At 43.6% G+C, this 27304-nt stretch overlaps 1 protein-coding gene across 1 annotated transcript in view; it reads left to right on the forward strand.

Moving 5' to 3' along the window:
• AUTS2 (activator of transcription and developmental regulator AUTS2) overlaps positions 1–27304 on the forward strand; it is a 1233574-nt gene that overhangs the window by 1198093 nt on the left and 8177 nt on the right. The window contains 9 exon segments of the mRNA XM_017895186.1: positions 5667–6138; positions 7547–7800; positions 8905–9125; positions 10810–10854; positions 14037–14132; positions 16640–16711; positions 17965–17994; positions 20009–20080; positions 24156–24297. Coding sequence (XP_017750675.1) covers positions 5667–6138; positions 7547–7800; positions 8905–9125; positions 10810–10854; positions 14037–14132; positions 16640–16711; positions 17965–17994; positions 20009–20080; positions 24156–24297 — 1404 coding nt within the window.

Genomic DNA, 27304 nt, shown 5'->3' on the forward strand with positions numbered 1-27304 from the left:
GTATCCTCCAATGAGAACTATCTATTACATGACTGACTTAGTGCATTTTTTTTTTTTTTTTTCAGTGAAAAATACCTTGAAAAAAGCAATTTTGGGAGGGAAGACATTTCTGAAGGTTTACAAGCCCTGTAATTTTCTTGTTAGGTTCGCTCCCAGGTGTTACGGTGTTTGTTATTATGAAGAGGATCCTTTCTACACTTAATTTTCTGACTGTTGCTGGTGTATAGAAAAGCTGAGGTTACTTGTGGTTTATTTGGATATCTCGTTGCACTCTCTTATTAGTTGTAATATTTTCTCAGCTGGTTGCCTCTGGTTTCCAGCTAGGTAATTATATTTTTTGTAAATAGTTTTTCCTCTTTCTTTTGTTGTGTAATATTTGCTGTTGGTTTTCAATTTAGATGACCGGAATAATTTGTTTCTTGAAGGTTAGGTCAACATTGTCTATGACACAGATACCTTTTGGAGGGGAGGCGAAGGTTTGGATTATTGAGTATTTTTCCTTTTATTTTGATGATCTGGTCGGGTTTTTAAGTCAGTTTTATTTAGCAATTTATAGTTTTTCATAAAATCCATTTATATTTTCAAATTTGTTACACATTCACAGATTACATTTTCTTATTTTTTATGCATATACACACACACACCCTGCAGTTCCCCGTCTATCCAGTTCTCACTCCTCCCAAGCCCCCAAACAGGTAGCCACTGTTACTGGTTTCTTGAGTATTCTTCCACGGCTATGGCTGCTTCTTTTTTTTTTTTTTTTTTTTTGAAACAGGGTCTTGCTTTGTCACTCAGGCTTGAGTGTAGTAGTGCAATCTCAGCTCACTGCAACCTCCTCCTGCCGGGTTCAAGAGATTCTCCAAGAAAGAAAAAAATAAAAAAAACAAATAACGATAAAAAAAAAAAAGAAAAAAAAAAAAAGAGATTCCTCCCCAGCCTCAGTTCCCAAGTAGGCTGGGATCACAGGCCGGGCACCACCACACCTGGCTAATTTTTTGTATTTGTAGTAGAGTTGGAGTTTCACCATGTTTGGCCAGGCTGGTGTTGAACTTCTGACCATGAAGCAATCCACCTGCCTCGCCTCCCAAAGTGCTAGGATTGCCAGGTGTGAGCCGCTGCACCCGCCACACAGGTTCTTTGTATGTAAAATAAAATGGAATATAATATATATATATATATATATATATATATATATATATATATATTATTTCCCTCCATTTTCCACAAAAGATAGTAAATGCTATACGTTGTACATTCGGCATTCCATTTTACTGCCGCAAGGTGTTCCATTGTATGGATCTGCAAACATCTGTAACCAGTCTCCTAATGATTACATTTGGGTGGCTTCCAAACTTGGTATTCCAAACCACGGTATTGTTTCATAGTGTGTGTAGATAAAATCCTTAACACACCACACCAAGGGAACTCCATTTGTTATTTTGCAAAACGTTGCCAAATTGGCCCCCACAGAGGTTATAGAGTTTGCATTCTACTAGTAAAGTACAGAAAAAGGGTCCATTTTCCCAGGCAACTTGTATCAAACATGTATCAAAATCAAACCAATTTTTCCTAATCTCTTAAAGTTTGTTTATTGAGGTACAATTTATATGCAATAAATCCACCCTTTGTTCTGTATTCAGTGTAATTTGATTTTGCATGTCTTTCAGTGTAAGTATGATGAACTATTTTTATAATCACAGGAAGAGAGATTTTTAAACCCCAAAATGTAATGAATACAACATTTAAATAAGACTACTCAATTTGTACATTCTTATTTCTTTCAAATTCAGCAAATTTCATTCTTTCCTTTATCCTTTGACAAATTCAGAGTATGCAGTGCAATACCAGCTGATTTCTTAAAATGTGTTCGTACCAATTTTGGAGAAGTACAGTAAGACAAATTGACTGTCAAGATGGAAAAGCTTAACTGGGAAGATTACATTTATTGAATAATTGAAAGGAAGAGGAAATGCATTACCAATTAGCCACAAAAATGCCTGACGCCTAACCTGTGCCTCAAGAGACTCTTGTAAATGGGGAGTCGTAAAACTGTTTCAGCCTCCAAAGTTACCAGGTCAAACTCATCACTGCTTTGTTTATAGGTTGCAGGACCAGAGCATTGAGGGACTGATTGCTTTCAGGGCTAGCTGAACTGCAGTGTTCCAGCAACTCTTTGTAGCTTTACTAACCCTCTACACTTTAAGTCAGATGTACTTAAATATTTTAACTGAATCCTGGATTTATCATTACCTGCTTTGCTTTGCAGCTTTTGCTTTTTAGGAGGCAGCATAGTATAGACTGCAGAAAAGGTAGTTGGTGTTGGCAGAGCTGGGACTGGAACTCAAGCCTTCTGGTTTACAAAACAAGGACGTGACTTCCAGCAAGCAAATTCCTTCCCTTCTCTGGGCATATTCCCTATCTGGTTAGAGAGTGTTAGATTAGATCCTGCCACTCAAAATGTGATCCACGCATCAGCAGCCTCAGCCTTACCTAGAAGATCCTCAGAAAGGCAGAATCTAGAGCCCCATCCCAGAGCTGTGGAATCTGGATGGGAATTCTAATCAGATGTTCAGGTGATTTGAACGTGCATTAAAGTTAAAGGGATGCCGTACAGATTTGCAGGGTTCCCTGGAGAGGTTTGGGTCTTCCCTTCATCTCTGGTAATTGTTGGAGGTGATGGTGACGGCCACAGCCTTGGCACCACTCCCTCATGTTCTAGCTGTGGTTAGGTTGAGATTGAGATAGTGAGGCAACAGAGGAGACAAGAAAGTCAACTCCAGGGCCTTGGACAGCGAGCCCAAGCCTGCAGGATGCCATCTGCAAGTTTGGCTGTGTTGTCCAAATTCTTGAGGCTCATTCAAGAACAAGGGGGTAAACAGAGTCAAGCTAGATATCTGTAGTACTTCTTTATGTGTCTCTGATGTGCCTCCTTACCAGCATAAGTGAGTGCAAGTGATATCCTCTGAGTGGTGTCCTTTGGAAAAGGAAGCTTTCTTTCGTTTGAGGGAGAAACTTCGGACAGTGATTTTTTTGCGGGAATTTGAATGTATACGTAACGAGATAGAACGTATTTATTGATTTCTTCACCAGCCCAGTCTGGAGAGAACAGAGTTATACGAAAAGATTTTTAAAAAGTGTTTCTGCCATTGTACCAAGCATAAAAATGCTAAATTAGCTGTCAGCGTGAGAAGAGTCCTGCTCAGATACTTAGAACTTCTCGTTGAGTGAATCCCCTCCTCTGTTTTGTGCTGTTAGGATTTCTGGGCTGTTGTTACTTTCTGTACCAGACCTGACTCACAGGCCTGGATCATACATATGAAGCATGTGATTTTTCAGTGCCTTTGATATTAGCTTGCTATGGGAAAATCCTGTGAAAGAAAAATATGGGAAATTTTGTGAAGACACATGGAGAGACACAGAGCCGGATCCCTAACTGTGACATGGCTGAATAAAGGGCCTTTCTTCCTCATTGGATCCAGGAGCTTTGCTAGCTGGATAGGGCCTGTCCACAGCAAGGGCTTGGGGTGCTCCTTCAGCCCTAAAGTTAGAAACGAAGGTTTTGAGAAGCCTTTCAATTTCAGCGTTATCCTGAGCAAAAATTTTCCCAGAAAGGTTGGTAAGACAGCACTGGACAGAAATGTGTGTCAGAAGTCCAGAGTTCCTTTTCATCAGCGCTTTACCAAGTGCTCAGTCTTTTCATACCTCTGAAGCATGTGAAGAAGGGAGCTTTCTTCCCATCTCGGTGTTATTGTTCCAGGCTGTTTGGAGAGATTTGAAGATAGCCAAGTTCCTGTTAGCCAGAAATGTGCTTTGTTTATAAACCCAAGTTTTGTTTTTGCTTTTGTGCATGTTATCGGTTTGATCTGTGTTACCAAAAGAACATTGAAAATAATGAATTGCTTTGATGAGAATTCCAAGGAATAATGGCAAACAAGTGTGTATATACAACAATACAAAAAAAGAAATATGTAAGCTGGGCACAGTGGCAGGCACCTGTAATCCTGGCTACCCAGGAGGCTGAGGCAGGATGAACCCGTGGGCCCAGGAGCTGGAGCTGTAGTGTGCTGTGATCACACATGTGAATGTCCAGTGCAGTCCAGTCTAAACAACCTGGGCGACCCCACCTGTAAAACAAAAAACAGACAGAAAACCCCAGAAATACACAGAACCAACAAGAATACCACATACTTTTCCCGTTTGATACAATGAGGTAAGAGGAGAAAGTTAACGCCCAGGGTAGTTCATTTAAGAATGCCTGGAAAACACTTTCAAAGGATGTTGTCGTCTATTCTTTTTGTCTTTTGAAACTGTGTAGTAATAAAAGGATGCATCTTTTAGCACAAAATGTGGGAAGGATAATTTTCCCCTAGTTGTATACAAAAGTACTTACTCCCAAATGGGGCCATTCTTTTCTATTGAATGCCTATTGGTCTTTCGTTATTCTGGTTTGAGATTTTTATGGAGCTTGGCTTATGGAGTAATCAGAGAAGCCATTCTACTAAACATGGCCCTTAGATCTTTTGACCTTTGGAGGGAGTACATCTTTTACATCCATATAGGAGCAGCTATTTTCTGTATTTCTTTCACGAGTATAGAATTTCCCTTAAATTTAATATCCAAGCTTATTCTCAACGTCCAGCACCCCTTTAACTTAGTTGCGTGCGGACCCCCGTGTGGTCCAAGGGGACTTTCTTAAAAGCTCTAGCAAGTGTAGTTGACGGGAAACTTTATTTCAGTTCCCGTTTGCACCTTTGATCGCAGATATTGCTGGGACCAGGTGATGGGCATTAAGAGACCTGCCTTTTGACTTGGAAGTTCAGCACTTGCTCAACAAAAAATTATCTGTAAATGTAAAGTGTGTCCCTTTGGTCAAAGTGGAAAGTGGGGAGGAAGGGAAGGCCAAGGAAAAACATCCGTGTGATGTTAAATAATGTTTGACTCATTTGCTATTGAAAACACTTTTGTGTATTCAACAAATGTATTTGTTTTAAAAGGGAAAAATCAACTTGTCAACTATTGTTTCTTAATTGTGATGCCATAAAAGACTTCCTGGAGGTTAAGGAAAACATTCATTTTCAGAATGTAGTCTAGGCTGCTGTTTTTTCTTTTATAGACACGGAATCTCGAATCTCGCTACTTTCCCCAGGGTGCTCTTGAACTCCTGGGACCTCAGCCTCCCGAGTAGCTTGGACTGTAGCACACGCCTGGCTAATGGCTAATTTTTTTTTTTCTTTTTTTTTTTTTTTGGAGAGTCAGGGTCTTGCTATGTTGCCCAAACTGGTCTCGAACTCCTGGGCTCAAGCAATCCTCCCAGCTCGGCCTCTCAAAGTGTTGAGATTACAGGTGTGAGCCCCCATGCCTGGCGCTAGGTTGCTTTCTTGAATGCAGTCTCCTCTGGCCGGTTGGCCTTTCTCTCCCCTCCCACATCCCCAGGGGCATTGCTCTCCATGGGCAAAGGCTGTTCCTACATCTTTCTCTGTCCACCATTGACCCATTTGCTGCGGGCACATACCCCTGCAGGTGGTGGAGACAAGGACCCAAGCGAGGAGGGTTGGTGCCAGGTCCGGTTGCTGGAGCTGTGTGATAGCTTTGGAGTTTGCTTTCCCTCATTACCCCACACTCACATGTCGTTGCCTGTGGTTTTGTCTTTGCTCTCTCCCATGCAGATCCGGAGTTAGGTGTTGGCACGCTACCAGAACATGACAGCCAGGATGCAGGACCGATTGTCCCCAAGATATCGGGTCTAGAGAGAAGCCAGGAGAAGAGCCAGGACTGTTGCAAAGAGCCCATCTTTGAGCCTGTGGTGCTTAAAGACCCCTGCCCTCAGGTCGCACAGCCAATACCCCAGCCCCAGACGGAGCCCCAACTCCGAGCTCCTTCTCCAGACCCTGACTTGGTGCAGCGCACAGAGGCCCCACCTCAGCCCCCACCTCCGATTACACAGCCACCGCAGGGCCCTCCTGAGGCCCAGCTCCAGCCTGCCCCGCAGCCTCAGGTGCAGAGGCCACCCAGGCCACAGTCCCCCACCCAGCTGCTCCATCAGAACCTCCCACCTGTGCAGGCCCACCCCTCCGCTCAGAGCCTCTCCCAGCCATTGTCAGCCTACAACAGCAGTAGCTTAAGCCTCAACAGTTTAAGGTGAGTGGCCTGCTCTTCTTTGGCCTGAGTTTTGCCCTCTCCCTGGGGATCAGGTGGGTGGGACTCGGGGAAGGATCCCTAGGGAGACTGAAGTTTCCTTGTTGGAAACATCATCCCTTTCTCTGAGACCAGAGACAGGGAATGGGGCTGTTGGGTGAGACTCTGGTCTCTTGGGAAAGGACAGGTTGGGATGGGTGGGTGGTGAGGACATTGTAAGGAAGGAAAATATTTATAGGCACTGGAGAGTGGAGGCGGAAGGTGAGGAAGGCTTGGAAAGTCCTGGGCCAGGGAGACCCAGCAGCAGTGGGAGGCAGGGAGTGGAAGCCTGGGGCATATCAGAGGCCAGGCAGTGTGAGCAGATCCTTTCAAGGCGGGCTCTTGCAAACTCTGACGGAATAAGTATTAAAGAAAACTTGTCTTCCTGCAGTTCCAAAGGCAGGAAGATTGGGAGCCAATGAGTATTCCAGTTTAAGGAGTTTTTTTTTTTTTGGTTCTGATTTACTTCCTCCTATGTGGGTCAGAGAAGTAGGGAAGAAAGAAAACAAGCTGCATTTAGAGAAAGTGAGAAATTTCTGTATGGAAATCCAGGCTCTCCTCGGTCTTGTTTTTGCCAAGTTACAAAGAAACGTCTAAAAAGCAGCACAGAGGAACACAGCAAAGAAAAGAGAGGCAGAAACCCAGTGTGCAGCGCCAAGTGGAGCCAACCCTTGGTGCCCCGGGGGCTATAATTCTAACCCGGCACAGCTCCTGAGGCTGTGTCTTTGTTCCTGTTTTCCTTTTGAAAACCTGGAGGCTTTGGTGGTTCCGGGCCTTGCTTTTTCCTAAGAGGCGACGGCACAGTCTTTGGGAGGCAGGTTTCTTCCGCAAGGAGCCAGGCCCGGCTTCTGACCCCTCGGCCGTTTCTGTGGTCTCCAGACCATAAAGTGATGTGAGAACCCAGGCACCTGGGTTTTACCTCTTCTTTGTGTGTCTTCATTGAAGAGGTAACAAGACAGATGGGGTGAACTCAGATCATGGCGTTTTTTATTCCTTTGTGTTAACTGTTACTTTATAGGAGATGTAGCTAGTGGAGAATGGAAGGCTGGGGATTTTCTAGGGGCAGAGATGAGAATCTAGCCACAGGAGCGAGAGAGGCCCTGAGGTTTAGGCAGAATGAGCTGTCTCGACATCAAGATGCCCCACAGCCCTGAAGCAGCAGTTTCGGTTTGCTCTGTCTGCAGGAGCGATGGGAAAGTTTGCAGGAGTTGTAATTTCAGAAAGTGTGTGCATACAGGGAGGATCTGTAAAGAGGAAGGGGCAAGAGAGACTGTGGTGAGGGTTTAGGGGAAGGAGATAGGATTCTTTAAAAGTGACTACATTGCTTACCTTTTTTTATGTTTTTCTTTTCTTTTTTTTCTTGCTCCAATAGCAGTAGCAGAAGCAGCACTCCAGCAAAGACTCAGCCCGCCCCTCCTCACATCTCCCACCACCCCTCTGCCTCCCCATTCCCCCTCTCCCTGCCCAACCACAGCCCCCTGCACAGCTTCACACCCACCCTCCAGCCCCCTGCACACTCACATCACCCCAATATGTTTGCCCCTCCCACTGCTCTGCCTCCTCCACCACCACTGACATCAGGAAGTCTGCAGGTGGCCGGACACCCGGCCGGGAGCACTTACTCAGGTAGGACGGAGGGGCCTGTGCTCATGACCCTGACACCCACCACCCCTCGCTGTGACCTCACCCTACCTATGTTGTCCTGATTGCAAGGTTGCATTTGCCTACAATTTTTTCCTTCCTTACTCTAATCTTCCTCAAACACTCTCTGGCCTGAGATCCAGCAAAAATACCTATCAGCACCCATACTAAGCTAGCTCAGCCCCTGTGAACCTGACACTGCCTGAAGAGAGGAGGTTGGTTTGGAGTTAGGAGGCATTTCCAGCTAAATTCAGCCACTGAGTGGTCAGACGCAGGTAGCGTGCGTCCTGTGTCGTCTGGGCTCCCTTGAGAGCGATGGAAGCGTCCCCAAGCCCCTGTCTGTTTCACTCCAGGACCTTAGATTGTGTCCTGGTTTAAGGGGTTTCTTTTCACTGGGCAGGGCCTTCTCTGGTCTCCTTGGGAGGAGACGACACACTCTTTGTGACAATATATCCCAGAATTTTAAGGGCAGACCTCGTGTTAGACACAGGGTCCTTGTCTCCTCACCTGTGTTAATCACATCAAGTGTCCCAGTTTTGGTCCAGTGTAGCCATGGTATGCTGCTAATACAGAGAGCCATATAGCAGTAATTGACACTTGAAGAGGGCATGCGAGCCCTGCCATGTGAACAGCTGACATTTATTAGTGTGCTGTCACTGTTTCCAAGCACTGAAATGTGCAAATTGCTTTAACCCTCAAAAATCAAACCCATGAGTTAGGCAATATTATTGTCCCCCTCTTGAAGATGGGAAAACTGGCCCTCAGATGGGTTATTTGCCATGCCCAGGGTCACTCAGCTGGTGGTGACAGCTAGAAATCAGACTCTGGCGTTTGGCCTGGAGCTTTTCCCCAAATTGATAGACTGCCTGTCCCTGAAAGCTGGGAGACCAGCTAGAGAACGAGGAGACAGAGTGCAACTGGGCCTTAGTCTCCTCTGCTTCATGGATTGCCCCCTTTTATCTCAGGGCCCAGCCACACCCTGTCACCCCTGCCACTGTGTCATCAGCCCCATATCCCTCCACAGGAAGGCACTCCGATGTCCTGTTCTGAAGGAAAAGGTGTCATTGTCTCCCTCTTCTTCTCTTCCAGAGCAAGACATCTTGCGACAGGAACTGAACACTCGTTTTTTGGCCTCTCAGAGTGCTGACCGTGGGGCTTCGCTGGGCCCTCCGCCCTACCTGCGGACCGAGTTCCATCAGCACCAGCACCAGCACCAGCACACCCACCAGCACACACACCAGCACACCTTCACGCCGTTCCCCCACGCCATCCCGCCCACCGCCATCATGCCGACGCCAGCACCTCCCATGGTGCGTACCCCAGGCAGAAATGTGAGGATAAGTAGAGCACGACTCTTTTCTTTATGCAGCACGTGGGACCGGGCTGGGCAGCGGGGCCACCACAGATCGAACGGGGATTGACGGCTGTTTGCTGGAGAGAAGGGAATGTGTCCTAGTGCCCTGCCTCAGGCAGCTCTCACTTCAGGGGCCTAACGTAGGAACTTCTTTCTAGGCAGTTGTGTCCAGTACTGCCGGTGGAAATGATTCCATCTGCCCTCAAACAGTCGTGCCCAGTGTTGACGGCTAACTTCTTAAAAGGGTTGTTTTGTTTTTTTGAGCATCCCGGGGGACTGTCACGAGACAGAAAATGCACCTGTTTGTGCTTTGCACCAAGTGCTAGCACATACATTCTTGCAGGGTAATGGGGGTGAAGAAGAGAAGGGAGAGAGACCTCAGCCAGGAGGCTGGGACTGCGTTGGGTGCCACGTCCACCTGCGCATTCCGATGGCTTGCCTAAACCCACTTTGTTGGAGGTGTTATATTTCTTGTGTTTCATAAGACAGTCCCTAATCTGGTATTGTGCTCTGTCAGCAAGTGTTCAGGGTTCCCTGCAGGGACAGAACTCTCTGCCTTGGGGCAAGAGGAACCACTGGCCATGACATGGTCTTGGTCTTCACTGGGGGCTAGCACATGTCCAGAACCAGTTAGGAATTTCTTTTTTTTAAGTGAATAACCATAATTAATAGTGCCATATTAGAATGGTAAATATTCTCAGAGAGAGTCCTGTCTAACAGTGAGTATTAGACTCATTTTTTACTTAATTTTTAATATTTCAGAAAATACTGGATTTTAAGGCCATCACTGTAGGCATTATGAGAATAAATTGCATGATTTTAAAAGGAGTCCACTTCACCCAAGTTTGCTTCCTCTCCTTCCTCTCCCTCCCCATCTTATTCAACTTACTTTTAAAATATGTTTTAAAGTTTGTTTTATAAATTTCATTTCAAGGAATATTAGCAATGAGGCCTTGTGACCAGAAATATGTTTTTAATAGCAAATCCTGTATCTCTTTTTTGCATGAACTATACTTCTCAACAATTAGATTTTGAAGATCCTAAGATTTTGAGAAAGTTTTCTGCTGGCCTGTGTGAGCTGTTTCACAAATTAATTTAACCAAGGGTAGTTATAGCATCAATATGATGACATTATTTAGAGGGGACAATAGTATACTTTTTCTGTTCAAATGAAAGGCTGTCTGGCCTACCCCAGATCACTTTGTATTTGGGTGTCATACATTTCAGAAGACAGCTGCATGGCAAGACAGTTTTTCTGCCAAAGTGAAGATGAAAATAGGGGGAATTCACTGGGTAAATCAGACCAAATGCTTACCTCTCTCTGATTTATCTGGATAATTGCCTATTCTCTCCTGTTTAGATGTTTGGTTCGTGCCAATCTGTAGAAAGAAAATAGCAGGAAGAAAGGCATCCTCGTATGTGCAGAACCCAGACGTACCGCTTGGTTTTTCGCTTTGTTCTTCCATTTCTGTTGTCTTCTTGTCAGGGAGACTCAGGAGCTCAGAATGGTTTCGTATGTAATGAGGTTATTGGGTCTGATGACAGCTTAATGACAGGGAAGCTTTGTAGGGCCACCTCCACTGTAGCAGTGAACAAAAATGCAGATTAAGTAACTAGCTTTTGCTTTGATCCCTTTACAGTTTGACAAATACCCTACAAAAGTTGACCCATTCTACCGGCACAGTGTGAGTTTCATTACCATGCTACACATTGAATGTAACTGCTTTGCCATTTTTGTGCTCTTGCCACAGATCAGTCAATGACTAGCAACCTTCCTTAATCATCTTTGCAAGAGTTCCCATTGCTCCTTGCCACTTTGGATGCTTGCTTTTGTGGTGTTTTGCTTTTGGTAAAGATGCAGTATCATCTTCTGAATCAAAAGATCATAAGCACTCCGAAGGCTTGAAAGCAGAGTTGCTCTTTAGTGGCAGTCAGGCATCTGTCCTGCAAAGTGAGGTGTCTGCAGTGGAGTCAGCAGAGTTCCAGGAGAGTCCGAAATCACAGCATTTCAGTCGTCAGTTGAAATGTCACTAACACAGAAGTCCTGGAATGCAACCTGAATTATTTCCTCTAAATAGAAAGTCCCTTGTCTTTTTGACTCATGACTCTTCAACAAGTAGATTTTCATTTCCTCTAGACTAAATGTAGAACCCTCTTCCACATGGCTGCTTTTGTTCTGTTGAGTTTGTTACAATGGAAAGTAAAAATATCACTTAATTAAAATAAACTCCCAAAATTGAAATGAGTGATATTTTCTCTTTAAACTCATTCTCCTTTATTTAAAAAAAAACAAAAAAAAAAACTTGTTTCATGCAATTTTAAGAGTACGTTCTGGAACTTCAATTGATAACACCCTAGGTTATATGTTCAGTTAACTTGCAAAGCAAGAGCTTATTTTTATTCAAAGACCTTGAATATTTCCATGATATTTTGATGATGGGGTGAATACTGCATCATTTTTATCTGAAAATTTGCAAGTTTCTTTGCCAGTGATTTTTTTTTTTTTTTTTTTTTAATGAAACCAGAAAAAAGAGAAGGTTAATCATTGCTTGTAACCATGTTGATTCACCACACTCAACTATTCTTGCTTAGGTTTGTAGATAATGTTACCTTAACCACGTGAGTAGAAGTGCTACTTTAATAGGTCAGCAAAGACTGAATTCATTCATACTCTGAACCAGATAATTAGATACCATGTTAGTCAAGAGTGCAGCTGAGAAGTCAAGACTAGTAAATATTAGAAATCAATTGAGAATTATGTACTCTAGGGGCATTCAGAAATAACATAAGATGAAAGACCTCTTTAAAAAGAAGCTAGAAAAGTGTATTTGATGACTCCTCCCCATCCCTCCCAACATGGTCCCCTCCCGTTCTGCTCAGTACTGGGATACAAAAACATATTTCACGGGGACACCCAAAGCCCAGTAGACCTATGAATTTCCTCTTTGGGTCTGGCCCATGGATGGCACCATTATGCCCCTAGTCTATACTTTGCTGATTTAAAGTAAGGACCAGCTAACACAATAATTCATATAGAAAGTTCAGCGTGCCCAACAAGTGGCTCAGATTTACTTTCTAGGACCCACTGCAGTACCTTCTCATATGCATATTCTACAGTCCTAGGCCGAAGATGGAGAATAAGCCTGGAGGGGCCTGGATTTTTGGAAAGTGTATGTATTATTAGGTGCTTCAGGTTTTAGTCAGGGGAGGAATGGTCAGCTATATTTATGTTCTAAGAGGTCAGTAATGGAATAAAACAAAAGAAAGTGGTAAGAACATCGAATTTTTAAATTGTAAACTTAAAGGGAAAATGCCCACCTGGAGGCAGAGTACTAGAGATCTGAGTGTGTTTTACTGTGGCATGTATTTAATTACTCAGCTTTATTCAGTGTATTGTGGGACAGTTATTTCATATTAGGAGTTATAGTGGATAATATATGAAGTACTCAGTCTCCCCTGCTTTGGGGATTAGGACATTATAAGGGGAATTAAGATGCAATGCACTCAAGTATCTAAAACACAATTTTAGACTTAAAAGTAGTTTTAAATGAGGGTACTTGGCTTGCAATCACTATTTAAGTGGATTTAGTTCAATATCAATTAGTCTGAAAAACTTTGCTGCATCATTGAAGGGAGCAAAATGAAATAAAGACCAACAGAAAAAGGACGTGCTCTGAAAATGGGATTGCAAAATGTGAATTACCAAAAATAACTGACACAAATACTTTACGAAGAAGAGCTTCAATTACTGTTGTAATTTTGACATAATAAACAACCACGAGGGTGGGGCATTATTTAAAGTATTTGTATGGTGGCTTGATCACAGTAAATGGAACCAGACCAATAGGACCTCAAAAAGATTCAATTTTTAGAAGGAGGGAAAGATGTGTTTGCATTGCCTTCAGATTCTCTGTATGTCTTTCCTCAATTGTGTCCTTTTATAGACTGTGGATTGAGGAAAATTCATAGTCTTCATTCAGACTCATTCTGTTACCATCATCGAGTGGACTCCTACATGAAGGGCTTGGCTTGAGTATCCTCCAAAGAGCTTGTTCATTTAATAGCAGAAACCGTTCAGAAGTGGCCATAAAAATTCAGATTTCATATGTTCATACAGAAGTGCTTTGAGCACCTGAGACTGAAACAAGAGCAAGTGAAAGCTCGATAGTGATATTCCAGGCTCGGGTTATTTCTGTGCAACCAGAATCCATCTTCTAGGCCAATTGGCAGCTCCGTTTAAAGTATACATCGAGTCGTTTTCTTTTACCCTTTCACACATATTTGTCATTATTTTAGATGAAAGAATTAAATTGTCCTCTGGAACTGCCACTTCTACAACAGCCTAATGAAGCAAGGATTGTGAATATGTTCTCATTTCCTCACACTATTAAAAGTCTAAAAGTACTAATCGAGTTTTAATGGTATAAAATCCTGGCACTCATGAAGACTTCTTTTTCTTCCCTTTTTTTTTTCTTTTTTCTGCCTTTTTATCCCCCCCTAATTAACTTGTAATTTTCTGGGCATCTTATTTGGCTCAGAGTCCCTCCTGTTTTTGAAATGCCTTAAAATCTCCAATCATTTAGGACTTCTGATTTAACAATTAATAATTAGAAAAGCTCCCTTTCTGATGATGCCCTCACCCGGGACGTCATTTGCTGACTGATTGATCCTGAACTACTTTTAACTTTTTAAGTTACACATTCATGGCACATCTGTGTGATCATCCCATCATGGCTTCTTGACTAATAGCATCAAACTGAGATTACTTGGCTTGCTCATGTCGGTGTCTTTCTATGGGACGGGAATTTGAATATGTCACTTGCCTCCTACTAAAATCTTTTTTCCCCCTCTCCGTCTTTGGCCACAGCTCTTCCATTCCTATCCTCCTGCAGTGTCGGGCATCCCCCCTATGATCCCACCCACTGGCCCTTTTGGTTCACTACAAGGAGCATTTCAGCCGAAGGTAAGAAACCTCACAGTGAAAACACACAGGCATGTGTCTAAGTGGCGTCCCGGGGCCGGGCGTGCAGGAAGTTCTGCGTCCTCTTGCCTGCGCAGTGACTCATTAATCAGGTCCTAAGTGACCAATGGGATTAGAGTGAGCCTTTTTTTTTTCCCCCGAGTCCATCTGGTTTTAAATGGCCGTGAAAATTTAATATTCAAACTGTACTACCCACGTAATCTCAGTTAAGCTAAGATTTCTTGTGCTTTTCAAAATATACATTATATTTATTTTTTTTTACTACCAATATCGTGGACATAGCTTCTGGTCAGGAATTCTATGATATATCAGACACATGTGTGCCAGGTTGTTCTTCAGATATATGTAATCAGTAAAGACACAAAGCTGGGTCCTTATTGATTTTAGTAGAAGTGGGGATAAAGGCTTCAGGTATATGTAATTAGTAAAGACAAAGCTGAGTCCTTATTTACTTCAGTAGAAGTGGTGGGGATAAAGGTCCCACAACTAAAATTGTATCCTATGAATTCTTCTCTCATTCTCCCTCATTTCCCTCGCCAACCCCATCGGCTGCTAACAGGGTCTGCCCGCAGGTGGGGTGGTCGCCTACCATTTTGGTCCTTCTTTCTTTCTCCCTCTCTCTCTCTCAGCCATCCCACCCCTGCCATGGTTACAGTGGCCAAGGCCAAGACTTTGTCATCAGTTACTAACATCCTAGTGTGAAATTAACCTTTCATCCTTGATAACAATTAAATTCTATTCTACCTAGTCAATGAGAATGCTGTCCAACATTGGCTACAGCTGTCTGTAAAGGTCTATATTGAAGAGTCATTCTGGAAACACTATCTTTTTAAATATACTTATAGTTTCTATTTTACTTTCACACAAAAATAAAAAGAGTCATACTTTCATGTGGGTAACCATTCTCAGACTTGAAGATATTTTGCTGTGTGTCGTTGAGTTTTCCTTTTTCATTTCCCCCCATCTCATTTCTAAGGTAAAACACAGTTTTGGGCCAGAGTCTTCCAGGATAAGCACGCAACTGCATTTCCAAAGAGGTGTTGCATTAAAACTAGGGACAGGAAAAGAATTAAAAGGCATTAGAGGTGGGGTCCCCCCCTTCAAAATCACCTGCATTGAACTGCATTGAATTCAGTTCATCTATTGAATTTGCCTTCATTGAATTGCAGCCTATATGCAAGGTTACAGATACACAGGGCTTTTATGACTGCCTCGTTAAACACTTCCTATCTGGAGATAAAATGATGATGATTTTAAACTCCTTCCCCCAGTCTGCACTTTACTACTCCCTCAGACCCTGGCCTGTCCCCTCTAGGTTGCACCAAATCTCTGGGGCCTCCCCAAGCAGACTGGTAGGTCATTTAATAAATTAGACTATGTCCCTCACTCACAATTATCCAATCACACAGAAAACTACATCTGGGCAAGAAAGTGTCTCTCCTGGTGTTGAAATAGGCCTTTCCAGGCCATCGTCCTGATTGAATATGTAGATTGCAGTTCATTAGTGGAGTTCTTCATATGTATGCAAATCAGGCTGTTAACAACTTCAGCTTAATTGTTAGTTGTACTGCAGCTGATTGCTTTTCTTTCTTTCATTCTTTATTCCCCCCTTCTCCTTGTAGGCAAGCTTCGTGCCTAAACTTGAGCTCTTTTTCCTGACAAGTTTAACATCCTGGCGTGGGGGGTGTTCATAGAAGTTGTGATTTCTTCAATAAAATAACTGGTGGTGTCTCCTGAATCGTTTCCCACTAGAAAGTAGTGATTGTGCCCAAAGTAGGCTTTGTATTGTTGCTAATTCAAAGGACAGAAGCTCACAGATAAGGTTAATATTAGCAATATTTGAGAATGTTGGTGGGAATAGGTAAGAGCAAGCAGAATTGCTTTAGAAATCATCGGAGAACAGATCCTCAAGGTCCCTAAATTAGGTTCTCTTGTCCCATTTCCACCACTGCTAATGAGTAATTACTGAGTGTAATTCCTTGTTATTGTCTACCAGTTAAAACTGAGAGCTTAATGTCTGTACTTTCAGTTATTCTGATGAGAAACACCTGATCCTGCCAATTAAAATAATGTTCACTTAAGCATTTCTTGGAATGTTTGGTGATTAAGCCAAAAAAAAAAAAAAAAAAAACAAAAAAAAAAAAAAAAAAAACCAATGGCAGTCCCTGCCATGGGTTCATTCGGAGGAAGAGGAGTTCCGGGACAGCATTTACGCTTGTGGCTTCTCTTTTTTGGTCCTGTGCTTTTTATTGCAGTGAAATGTTCTGGGGACCTCTCTGCTTTTAGATGCCATTGCTGGAGAGAGCAAGCTGTGGTCAGGCCCCCTTGAGAAAGAGCATGTGTGGTCCTTGAGAAAAATGAATCTTGCGTTTCAGAAGGAAACAAACAAATGAAGTTTGGCTTCTCTCCTTTAGGAGGAGGGAAGGATCTTGCTTTCGTGTCACCTGTTTTGTGCTTCCTAAGTAAGCTGTGGTCTAATTAATTTGTAGACATCCAACCCTATCGATGTCGCTGCTCGGCCTGGGACAGTCCCACACACTTTACTACAAAAGGACCCGAGGGTACGTGCAAAGTCAGGCTTGGTCTCAGGTAACACCAGGGGGTGTGTGTTTGCACGGGACGGCCAGCCCAGTGCTCGCATCTTCCTTAGCTCCTTTGAGCGAGCTGCTGTTTCAGCTGTTCTTCCAGTTTGTGGAAGAAAATGCCAATGGCTCTTAGAAAACAGTCTCTCCTGCTCACTGCGAGTGTAGGACACAAAGAGACCGACTTGCCAGTGGGAGAAAAGAGGAATGAATTATGGTCTGAGCCCAGAAATTGGACAGTGTCAGCTTGTATAGTTTTTACTTAACCAATCTTCTCTTTGTATGGTCTCCTTAAATTGTCTTACACACATGAAGTAGCTACAGAATATTCTGAATGGAAAAGCACTAAGGCGCTTTTCTTCCTGGAAGTCAGGCTACACATCCCCCCCTTGCCTGGGGTCAGGAAGTTATTGTACTGCACGGCTCTTTGGCCCTCTATTTTTAATGTGCTAGGGATCCTTTTGTACTGTAGAGCTAAATAAAATATCCATTATGCTTTGGTTATGTTGTTTATTAATAATTTATTACCACTGCCTGCTTCCAAAAAAGGAATTTGAAGTTGTACGATAGATATAATCTTGCCTCATTGTTATTTATAGTCATCTTTATACGAAATATGAAAACATCTTTAACAATATTGTCTTTTTACCTACATAAGGGCAGTCAGAAATTGATAACCAGAGTTAGATAGAAGTTTAAAATGACTCAACTATGTAAGTATGTCATGATGTGTAGTGAACTTCTGGAAAATGTCTAATAGCTGTAAAGAATGTAAAGTCATCAATGTAAGGGTATTGGTAAAGACAGCCTAATTCTCCTGGATGGATGGAAAGGACACCTCTCCCCAGATACCAGTTAGCAGACAGCTTTAAAAGCCTGGGGTCTGAAGGCCATTCTGCCTCAGACCTACCCCGTGTGGTTTGGAGCTCAAAACAGTGAAACTCCTGGTGTGTGATGTGAGCAAATCACATTGCCAGAGGGCACATTGCTATTGATTAAACTTGTACAGGGGCTTGTCAGCGTAGATGTACCAAGGCTTGTGAAGTGGGGGAGGGGACACTTGGCACTTTTGATAGTGTGAAAATGGGTTAATTATTCTCTAAAAGGACTTCATTTAAAAGTAAAATTCTAACATTTTAATTTCCCCTCCTAATGAAGCACTACAAATTTGTTAATTAGAGCAATTGTTTGAGTGACAGGCATGTAACCAAGTTGTCATTTTCTCTTCACAGTTGACAGATCCTTTCAGACCTATGTTAAGGGTAAGAAAGCTTCTTATAGAACTGTTTTGCAACCTCTATTTGACTCCCTGTGGGTTAAAAATACAAGTCTATTACAAGGAAATAAGCCATAGAAATGTTGGAATAAGACATCGGAACGACTGTGATTGGGTTTTTCAGGTAGTGTGATTGAAAATGGCCTAAATTGTTTTGCTTTGACCGTTGGAGGCCATTGGCTTTTTTCTCTCTACAACAGAGAAAAGTCAACTGAGTCTGATCTCTTCTTAGCAGTTCTGGAAAAAGGTTTGACTAGTTGGAACTTAAGAGGAAAGGCTTAAGCTGTAGGCTGAAGTTAGTCTCTCTCGCACTTAGAAAATATATAGCTGGGGCCGGGCGCGGTGGCTCAAGCCTGTAATCCTAGCATTTTGGGAGGCTGAGACGTGCAGATCACAAGGTCAGGAGATCGAGACCATCCTGGCTAACCCGGTGAAACCCCGTCTCTACTAAAAAATACAAAGAACTAGCCAGGCGAGGTGGCCGGCGCCTGTAATCCCAGCCACTCGGGAGGCTGAGGCAGGAGAATGGCGTAAACCCGGGAGGCGGAGCTTGCAGTGAGCTGAGATCCGGCCACTGCACTCCAGCCTGGGCGACAGAGCGAGACTCCATCTCAAAAAAAAAAAAAGAAAATATGTAGCTGGGTCTATTTATTTTGGCTGGTGGCTCCCTCTTTCTGTACTAAGTGACATTGACTTGCCATAGCCGTTTGACCTCCTTTTAAGGTGCAGGAAGGAGATACTATAAGCATTTGGTTTCTTAACATCTTGCTTAAAGCAAATTGTTCTTGAGGTCTGCAGAGTGGCCAGTGTGATGACCTCTAAATGAATCCTGGTGTTTGGGGGTAAGACAGACATGATGAATTGTTGGACGGAAGATGTATGGACAGCAGATTTCTTACTATACATAACTCATTTCTAGGGGATATAATCAGATAATTTGATTTCTCCAGGGGAAAAAGGAGAATTGTGTCATCACTTAGGTGAGGCAGTATATTATTTGTGATTTCAAACTACCCATAATTTCATTGCAAGAGAAAAGAACTGACCCAGACTTGCATTTAAGTATATATTTTCGGCAATAACTCCATACTGTAGAAACCAGAAGCTTCTGTTCTTCGCCGATGTAGAATGAGGCTGTGTTTTCTTCTCATGTATCCAGTAGTTACTGAGCGCGCACCCCAAACTTATGGGTAGATAACTTAGCAGAAATGAAGTGAAGAGGTTGTCCCTGCCTGCTGACTGGTAGAAGAGAATACACTCACAGTACTCCACTCCTTATAAAGCAAGACATGAAATAATTGGAGAGATAATTGATTCAAATTCAACCCCAGAGGGTGGAGGATGGACTTGAGGTCTGCAGAGGCCTAGAGAATAGGAAGGAAGGAATTCTTCTCTTTGTTTCTTTTCTTTTTTTAAACGTAGGAACAATGCCCACCAACATGAATGAGTAGTTGACTCTTAGCATTTATGGTAACTGGGCTTCAATCAAAATGTGAAATTCTTTGTACCACTTTGGGGGTTAAAAACAACCACAGTTTTGGGGGAGGTTAGGACAGGTTCTGTACCCTCTCTTATTTTGATTTGACTCACATTCACTAATGAGCTCTTCTGAACAGCTGATTTGCATTATAGCATGGCAGCATTTGTTAAGTAGGGCTTCCCACTCTACCAGGTCTGCCAGCTGGCACCAGAAAAGAAAGAGAAGAGACACAGAGTGGGATTCAGGCTTTTGCCATCTTGTCCTTGCTAACCGGGGAGGTCCTTGTCAATGTGGTTTTCTGAGTAGCAAGCCCACGTGGGGAGAGGGGGGAGCTGGCTGTGACTCCCTTATGACTGGGCGCTGGAGAGCTGCTGACGGAAAAGCACTTGGAGAGTACAAAGCACTCTTGTTTCATGAAAAAAGCCTCTGCAGCCAAAATCTGCTGAAAGCTTTGGGGAAATTGAAGGTGGTTTTCTCTGAAATGTCTTCCTCCTAACCACATTGCTCTTTCTTGTTCCAGAAACCAGGGAAATGGTGTGCTATGCATGTTCACATCGCCTGGCAGATTTACCACCACCAACAGAAAGTCAAGGTCAGTCCGACCTTCCTGGTATAGGAAGAATGGGATGGGCATGTGAGTGTGTGATGTGCTCAGGAGAACCTGATTAAGGAGGCATTTAAAATATATCTTACAGACCCATAGTTAGGAAGGATCAAGCCCCTCTTGGAAAAGCTACTCAGAAGTCTTAACTTTTTTTTTTTTTTTCCCCAGAGTCAGGGTCTCATTCTGTTGCCCAGGCTGGAGTATAGGGGCACAGTCATAGCTCACCACAGCCTTGAATTCCTGGGCTCATGTGATCCTCCCACCTCAGTCTCCCAAGCAACTGGGACTTTAGGCATTTACCACCATACTTGGCTAATTTCTTGATTGTTTTTGTAGAGATGGGGGTCTCACTGTGTTGCCCAGGCTGGTCTCAGACTCCTGGCCGCAAGCAATTCTCCCGCCTCAGCCTCCCAAGTAGCTGGGATTACAGTGCAAGCCACAGCAACCAGCTCAGAAATCTATTAATTAGGGAAACCACCAGTGAAATTACAAAACAAAAGCAAACTGATAATGCCCTGGGGTTCCCCCTTTTTAAATTTTGTCATTTTATTGATCCAAAGGGATTGAATATGGATTAAATGCTAAAATAAAGCTTTTGGAAATAAAATTATAGTGACCAAAAATTAGAATACAGAAAATACTTTGCATCTGGGAAGAGCTACAAATGAATGTTGGGTTTGGGTTTTTGTAAAAATAGTGACTGCTGCATTCTTTTCATTTTTTTGGCTGTGGGAAAACGGTACAGTCACGTATGCCCTATATGAAGATGATGCGACTGAACTGTCATTGGTCCTGTTGATGGTCAGTGCCGGGGGCTGGAATACAGTCAGTACTTGCAGGAGCTGCGTTCTGGCCATTACCTCGCTGTCCAAAGATGGTTTTTCCTTTTTGTCTATATTTTCATCATAGGGATGAATATATTCCATGTTCTGCTGAGCCTTTATGACTCAGTAGGGGAGAGATCAAGAACTTCTGCAAGTCCCTGGATACAGCATCAGTGCTTGGCTTAGGGAACACAGTAACTGACAAGTCGGTATTTTACAGTCTGGGTATTTACAGGCTATGTTACGATGCCCGTAAAAACAGGAGCAAACAAGCAATCAGATAACTCCAATAAGCTTCACTTAATCCATTTCTTCATGAACAAGCTTTTAGTCCTACCAGCATTTGGGAGCTCTCATGAAAGAAATACAGGAGACCAGTGAGCTAGAAGACAGAGCTCTTCATCACAGAAGAGAAATCTTTTTAAAAGGGTGATGTGATTTTTAAAAGAAAACAGCCCAAGTTCCAGCCACTCCAGAGGCTGAGGCAGGAGAACCCCTTGAGCCTGGGAGTTTCGTCCAGCCTGGGCAACATAGCAAGATCTCATTTCTTTAAAAAAAAATGAATATATAAAAAATAAAACAACCCAGTTAAAAGTTAAGATGCAAACCTCAATCAATGAGGTCGCTAAGATACTTTGCTTTGGTTGTCAGATACCTGCTCTTTCTTAGAACATGCCATCAGTGAGTTTGGCTCACTTGCACTTTATCGTTTGGGGAAGTTTAATTGGAAGCCTTGTGGTCTATCCTAGAAAATGTGTGTGCTTTGAAGAGCTAACTAGATTTTGATGATTAGTTCAATTCAGTTTTTGTTCTGGTTGATGTGGTTAGTGGAACGGTAGGTAAAGCACATCTTCCTTGTAACTTCTTTGGTTAAAAGCGAGGAGGGATGTTGCACGTGCCACTTTAGCAACTTCTTTCCCATAAAAGTGTCCCCAGTGACTTAAACTTTCATTATCCCAATTCAATTAGAAAGACCTCTTGAACATGAGATAACTTCGTTCATCTTCCCTTTTCAGCAAACTGCTTGTAATCCCCAAGCTCCATTTTGCTTCATGGCCCTAAGTTGTGGTTGATGGAACTGTGCTATGTACCATGCAATATTAGCACTAAATAATTTGGCCACCAAATTAAAGGAGGTCCTCAAAAGAATTGTATAGATTCATAGTGAATTAGAAGCTTGGTTTTGAGGCTTGGCTATGACTTGATAGTGGGACTTTCATTATAGCATTCCCTGTAGATTTGAGCAGAGCTTGCATCTTCCCTTTCTCTGTAACGTTCCTTTACGCATTCTTTTTGTTGCTTACCCAGTATTTATCGAAAGAGCCTACGCCTGCAAGTTCCTTACTGCGCCGGGCTGGGGGCACGCGTCCTTCCTGGCGTCTAGTTGCTTAGAGTTCAGTAATGAGGATCAGTGTGTGTGTAAAAAGTGAGGAAACTGTGTGTGCTCTCTTAATGGGTGGTGTCAGTTTCAGCTGGAGGTGCACAGGTAGTTTTCGCTTTCAGTGGGGGTGATGGATGAGTGGGACGTTGCCTTCAGCAGTAAGGGAATAGCAGACTTCCCTGTCTCAGACCCTCACGCCACGTTCTGTCAATATAGATGCCCCCTAATGGGGCTTTGCTGTTGTACAGCCGGGCAGGGATCCCTCAGGACATGAGGGAGATTGAGCTGAGGCTAGAATGGGGCTAAAGAGGCTGAAAACCCAGGAGACTAGATGGGGAAGAGTTCATAGCAAGGGAAAGTCAAGGTCATAGCAAGGGAACGTCAACTGGAAGCTTCAAGTCCCAGGACCCCAGGCCGTGGGAGCAGTGCTTATCCGAGGAGGCGTGAAGCCAGTTCAAAGAGAAAGCTATCAAGAAACAAGGAGGTGGGGCAGCTTTGAAACCATGCTGGTGTGAGGACCTCCAGCCTAGAGAATGATGCCAGGGGAAGTTTGAGATGAAGATTATGAACCAATTTCTGCTGCCTAAGAGGATGGTAGGCAGAAAGATTAGCCTGAGGATGCATAAAGAAGAGGAAACAGAGTGATTTCTGTCCATGATAAGGACTTCACACGAGTCTTTTTTTTTTTTTTTTTGGAGACAGCCTCGGTCACAGCAACCTCTGCCTGCCTCCCAGGTTCAAGCAATTTTCGTGCCTCAGCCTCCCCAGTAGCTGGGACTACAGGCACTCACCACCAGGCCCAGCTGATTTTTTGTATTTTAGTAGAGACAGGGTTTTACCATGTTGCCCAGGCTGCTCTTCAACTCCTGAGCTCAGGCAGTCAGCCCACCTTGGCCTCCCAAAGTGCTGGGATTATGGTTTACTTGTCTGGACGGACCCCCCCCCCACAACCTTCCTCAGGTAATTACAGGTAGAAGGAAGAGATAGGGCCTCTATTAGTTAAATTAATACTCTTACTTTTTCTTTTTTTATTTATTATATAACAATGATCATTTGAAAGCTTATAGACATGCAAATATTTCTGCATAACTTTCAGTTACTAATGAACTGTGATCTATTAGAGTATGGCAAAGAGTCATTAAACAATTAATTTATACAGCAGATTATTCATGCAGAATTCCTAATAAAATGAGCTTTAAGACACCATTATTTTAAATCTTACTAAAATGGGCCTTTACAGCAAAACACTGAACTACTTTGGGAGTGGTGGCAGTCTCCATAAATAGGATATGGTTTTATTTCTCAAGCCATTAACCTTAAAGACCAAACATAGCTGGGTGCGGTGGCTCACACCTGTAATCCTAGCACTTTGGGAGACCGAGGTGGGCGGATCACTTGAGTTTGAGACCAGTCTGGCCATCATGGTGAAACCCCATATCCACAAAAAATACAAAAATTAACTGGGCATGCTGGGAGGCACCTGTAATCCCAGCTACTTGGGAGGCTGAGGCAGAAGAATCGTTTGAACCTGGGAGGCAGAGGTTGCAGTGAGCTGAGATCACACCAGTGCACTTCAGCCTGGGCGGCAGAGTGAGGGAGACTCCGTCTCAAAAAACAAAAAAAAAAAAACAGACCAAACACTAGTGTTGTCACTAGACATTTCTGGTGTAACAGGCACTACCGGCCTGCAGATCTGACATTTGAGGGTGAAATGGTTTTTGGGTAGCTGCTTTCTCTCACAGTGTTTGTAAACTTGAACCCGAGTGCACCGTTCACAGTCTCCAGCTCCAGCTCTTCACTAACACCTTTCTTCCTTACTGTTGGCCTTGGGACCCTTACTGTCCCCCTTGCTGTGTAGAAACAGATGCAGTCAGACCCACATAAGCTGGACTTCGGACTGAAACCTGAGTTCCTGAGCCGCCCTCCAGGCCCCAGTCTCTTTGGAGCCATCCACCACCCCCATGACCTGGCACGGCCTTCAACTTTGTTCTCTGCCGCTGGTGAGTGTGGGTTTGGGTGGGGGAGCAGAGCTGAGAAATGTGGTTCTCAGGTAACTAAATAAATGAGGTTTGGGCTCTGAGCCGCCGCTCAGTCACCACCTACAAAAATACAATTTATGCCAGCTTGCAAGGCAACATCGCAGCACATCCAGCGGGTTGGGAATCTTCGTTGATACACTCTTTCATTAAAGGAGGAAGCAGAGATCATCTTTCCCTTACAGGGATTCACATCGCTTCGGTTCATTATTTGCTTCTATATTAAACCAGTATAACTCACAAGCATGTCAATTGCTATTGAAAAAGATCAGAAGGCTTACAAGGGCAGATGGGAAGGAAACAATGCCAGGAGTTATAGAAGGATGCGGTCGCCCTTAATATGGTGCCCGCAGCGCACTGTAATTTTGCACCAGGATGCTCAGTCATGCTGTGTTTTAAAGTCCTGAGGATAACGAATGATGATTAAGGCAGTTGCCAGGAGTGTGGTCTGTGATAAGGGAGGGTGGGCCACTCAGTTGCTGGTTTTCTCTGCTACAAAACATAATACTATTGGCTGGTTGGTTAAAGCGATGGAAGAAATTTAGGAAACGGCATAAACACCCAAGTGACCTGTTCATCAGATCTGTAATTGATTTAACCTCTGAGAATACACACTGTCAAGTGTGTGTGTGGAAGGGGTGAGGTAGAGAGTGACCATTATGCTCATTCCTGCTCCTGCTACAAACAAAAGGCAGCGGCTGTAAGGACTGTGTGGTGGATGAGAACAGCCCTCTTGGTATCAAGGGTTTCTTGTCATTCTGTCTTCTTTAAAGCTTTTTTAAGTGTAACTTCTGGCACACAGAGCTCTGCTCAGTTAACACTTAAAAATGATGGCATTGAGCTCATTCTGCTAATCACTTCATACCCACTGTGCTAAGTAGAATTTATTCTTCTGGTCGTAAGCGGTCAAGGGGCTCCCCATTTCTGATCCTTGCGGGACAAGTCTCACAGCCATCCTGCCAGCTGCCACCCCAGGCTTTTATCCAAGACTCACTGTGGGTGGACCTCTGGCTCTTCGGTGCAGGAAGAGAGACGCACCCTCATTGCAAGAAATCTTCATTATAATAATAGGCCTTGCTACCAAAGCAAGTGAATCCCCCTGGAGGGTCGATGGAATTTGCTAAGGTCTCAGGTTCTTCTCTGTCAGTGCTGTCTAGGGACATATTTGAAGGCTCTGTTACCATGGCACCTAGGCTCTGAGACAGGGCTACATTAAGAGCGATTTTTGGAGAGAAATAGATTTCTCTCTGGTTTCCATTTGAGCCAAGTGGATGAATTGGCTTCTTTTGCTTCAATAATTCTGAAACTGCAAGGCACCCCTGGGGGCCCTGGGCTTAGCAAAGCTCTGGTCTTCATTGAAGCATTAATTAGCTTGCACTACACAGACAGTATGTGGCCAAAATTTTATTTAGCCGACAACACTGCCAACGCCTGATGAATATCCTGGAATATATTCACTTTGTGGAGGCGGGGTATCATTCTTACACTTCCCAGGTGGAAAATAAGCCAGCATGCAGGACTGGATAGATAGCCCTCAGGTGTCTTCCAATTCTGAGCTACCGTGACTGGGATGATGTTCCAGAACGAACATACTGTGTGGCTTCCTCTCCAAACCCAGGCCACAAGACTTTTGCAGCCCAGGGAACAGCAGTCCAAAACATGAATTGAGTTAACAGAGTGCAGACAGCAATGACCCCTACATTTAATCCATCTTCCTAAGGGAATTTATATTTGTTTATAGGAACTTAGAAAAAATGCAAAGGATTATGGAACAGTTATTCCTAAATTCTTTATCCAGGCCCTGTTTATACTTCCATTCTAGAATGTAACCTTCTTTAGCATAAGCAGTATGGGATTCTGCCCAAAATGGTTATTTGGCGAACCTTGTAACTGATGTGTATAACTTGTACATACTTAAGAAATCCAGCCATTTTCATCTTGCTTTTGGGTGCTAATCCCATGAATATAAACTAGAGACTTCTTCAGATGACCTTGGCAAATCTCTCATCTAGGACAAGGCCTGCCTTCCAGGGAGCTAGCCTCCTTAGCTAGTAAGTGGCCTCATATTAACAAGCCCATTTGGCACCCTAAGCCTTTAGAAATGCCCTTCCCTAATTCGCATTTGCACACTCTCTCTCTCTCTCTCTCCTTCCTTCCTTTCCCAGCTTCCTTCAAGAACAGGAATAGAGGCATCTTCAAGAAATACACATTAGGCAAAATACAGAGTAAAGGAGGAAATGTGGATCAAGGGAAAACTGAAGGAAACCACTAAATTAGACCTGAGCTCCCTGACAGGCAAAGCAAAAACCTATGAGTCGGTTATAAGATTTTTAGTGCCCCAAAACAGAAGAATCAACCGGCTTCTCCTGGCATTGAAAGTTGAGAGACATCAGAGGACTTCATCTCCTAAAACCTAATGTAACTCACAACAATGAGTTTTATAGAGTTGGACCTTATAGTATCCTTCGAAGTGGCTGCATGCGAACTAACATATTCTTCAGGAGAAGGGATTCTGCAAGGCCCCGGAGTAGCGTAGCTGAGAACCACGGCTTCAGGACCACCCCTCCTGAGCCAGGGATGATAAACGGGCTGGGTGTCTGGAACAGTGTTTCTCAAAGTGAAAACTTGCCCCTCCGAGATACTCACTCTATGAGGAAAGGATTCCGTGACGAAATGTTCCCCTCTTAGAGAATGAAGGAGCCTATAAGCTTATTAGCGGCTCTAACAAGTCTTCAGTAAAGAAACTTGGCTTAGCTCTTTCTAATCCAGTATTTCTCCAAATTTACTTGGTTATAAAACCTCCCCTCCTCCCATGATGCAGGGGAGTTATTGCTGTCTTTGTAATACTGTGTGTCATCGGCTTTAAAAACAAATACCCCGGCCGGGCGCGGTGGCTCGAGCCTGTAATCCCAGCACTTTGGGAGGCCGAGACGGGCGGATCACAAGGTCAGGAGATCGAGACCATCCTGGC

This window comes from Rhinopithecus bieti, unplaced genomic scaffold (assembly GCF_001698545.2).
Source record: "Rhinopithecus bieti isolate Rb0 unplaced genomic scaffold, ASM169854v2 scaffold_23236, whole genome shotgun sequence".
In the NCBI taxonomy this organism is placed as follows: domain Eukaryota; kingdom Metazoa; phylum Chordata; class Mammalia; order Primates; family Cercopithecidae; genus Rhinopithecus; species Rhinopithecus bieti.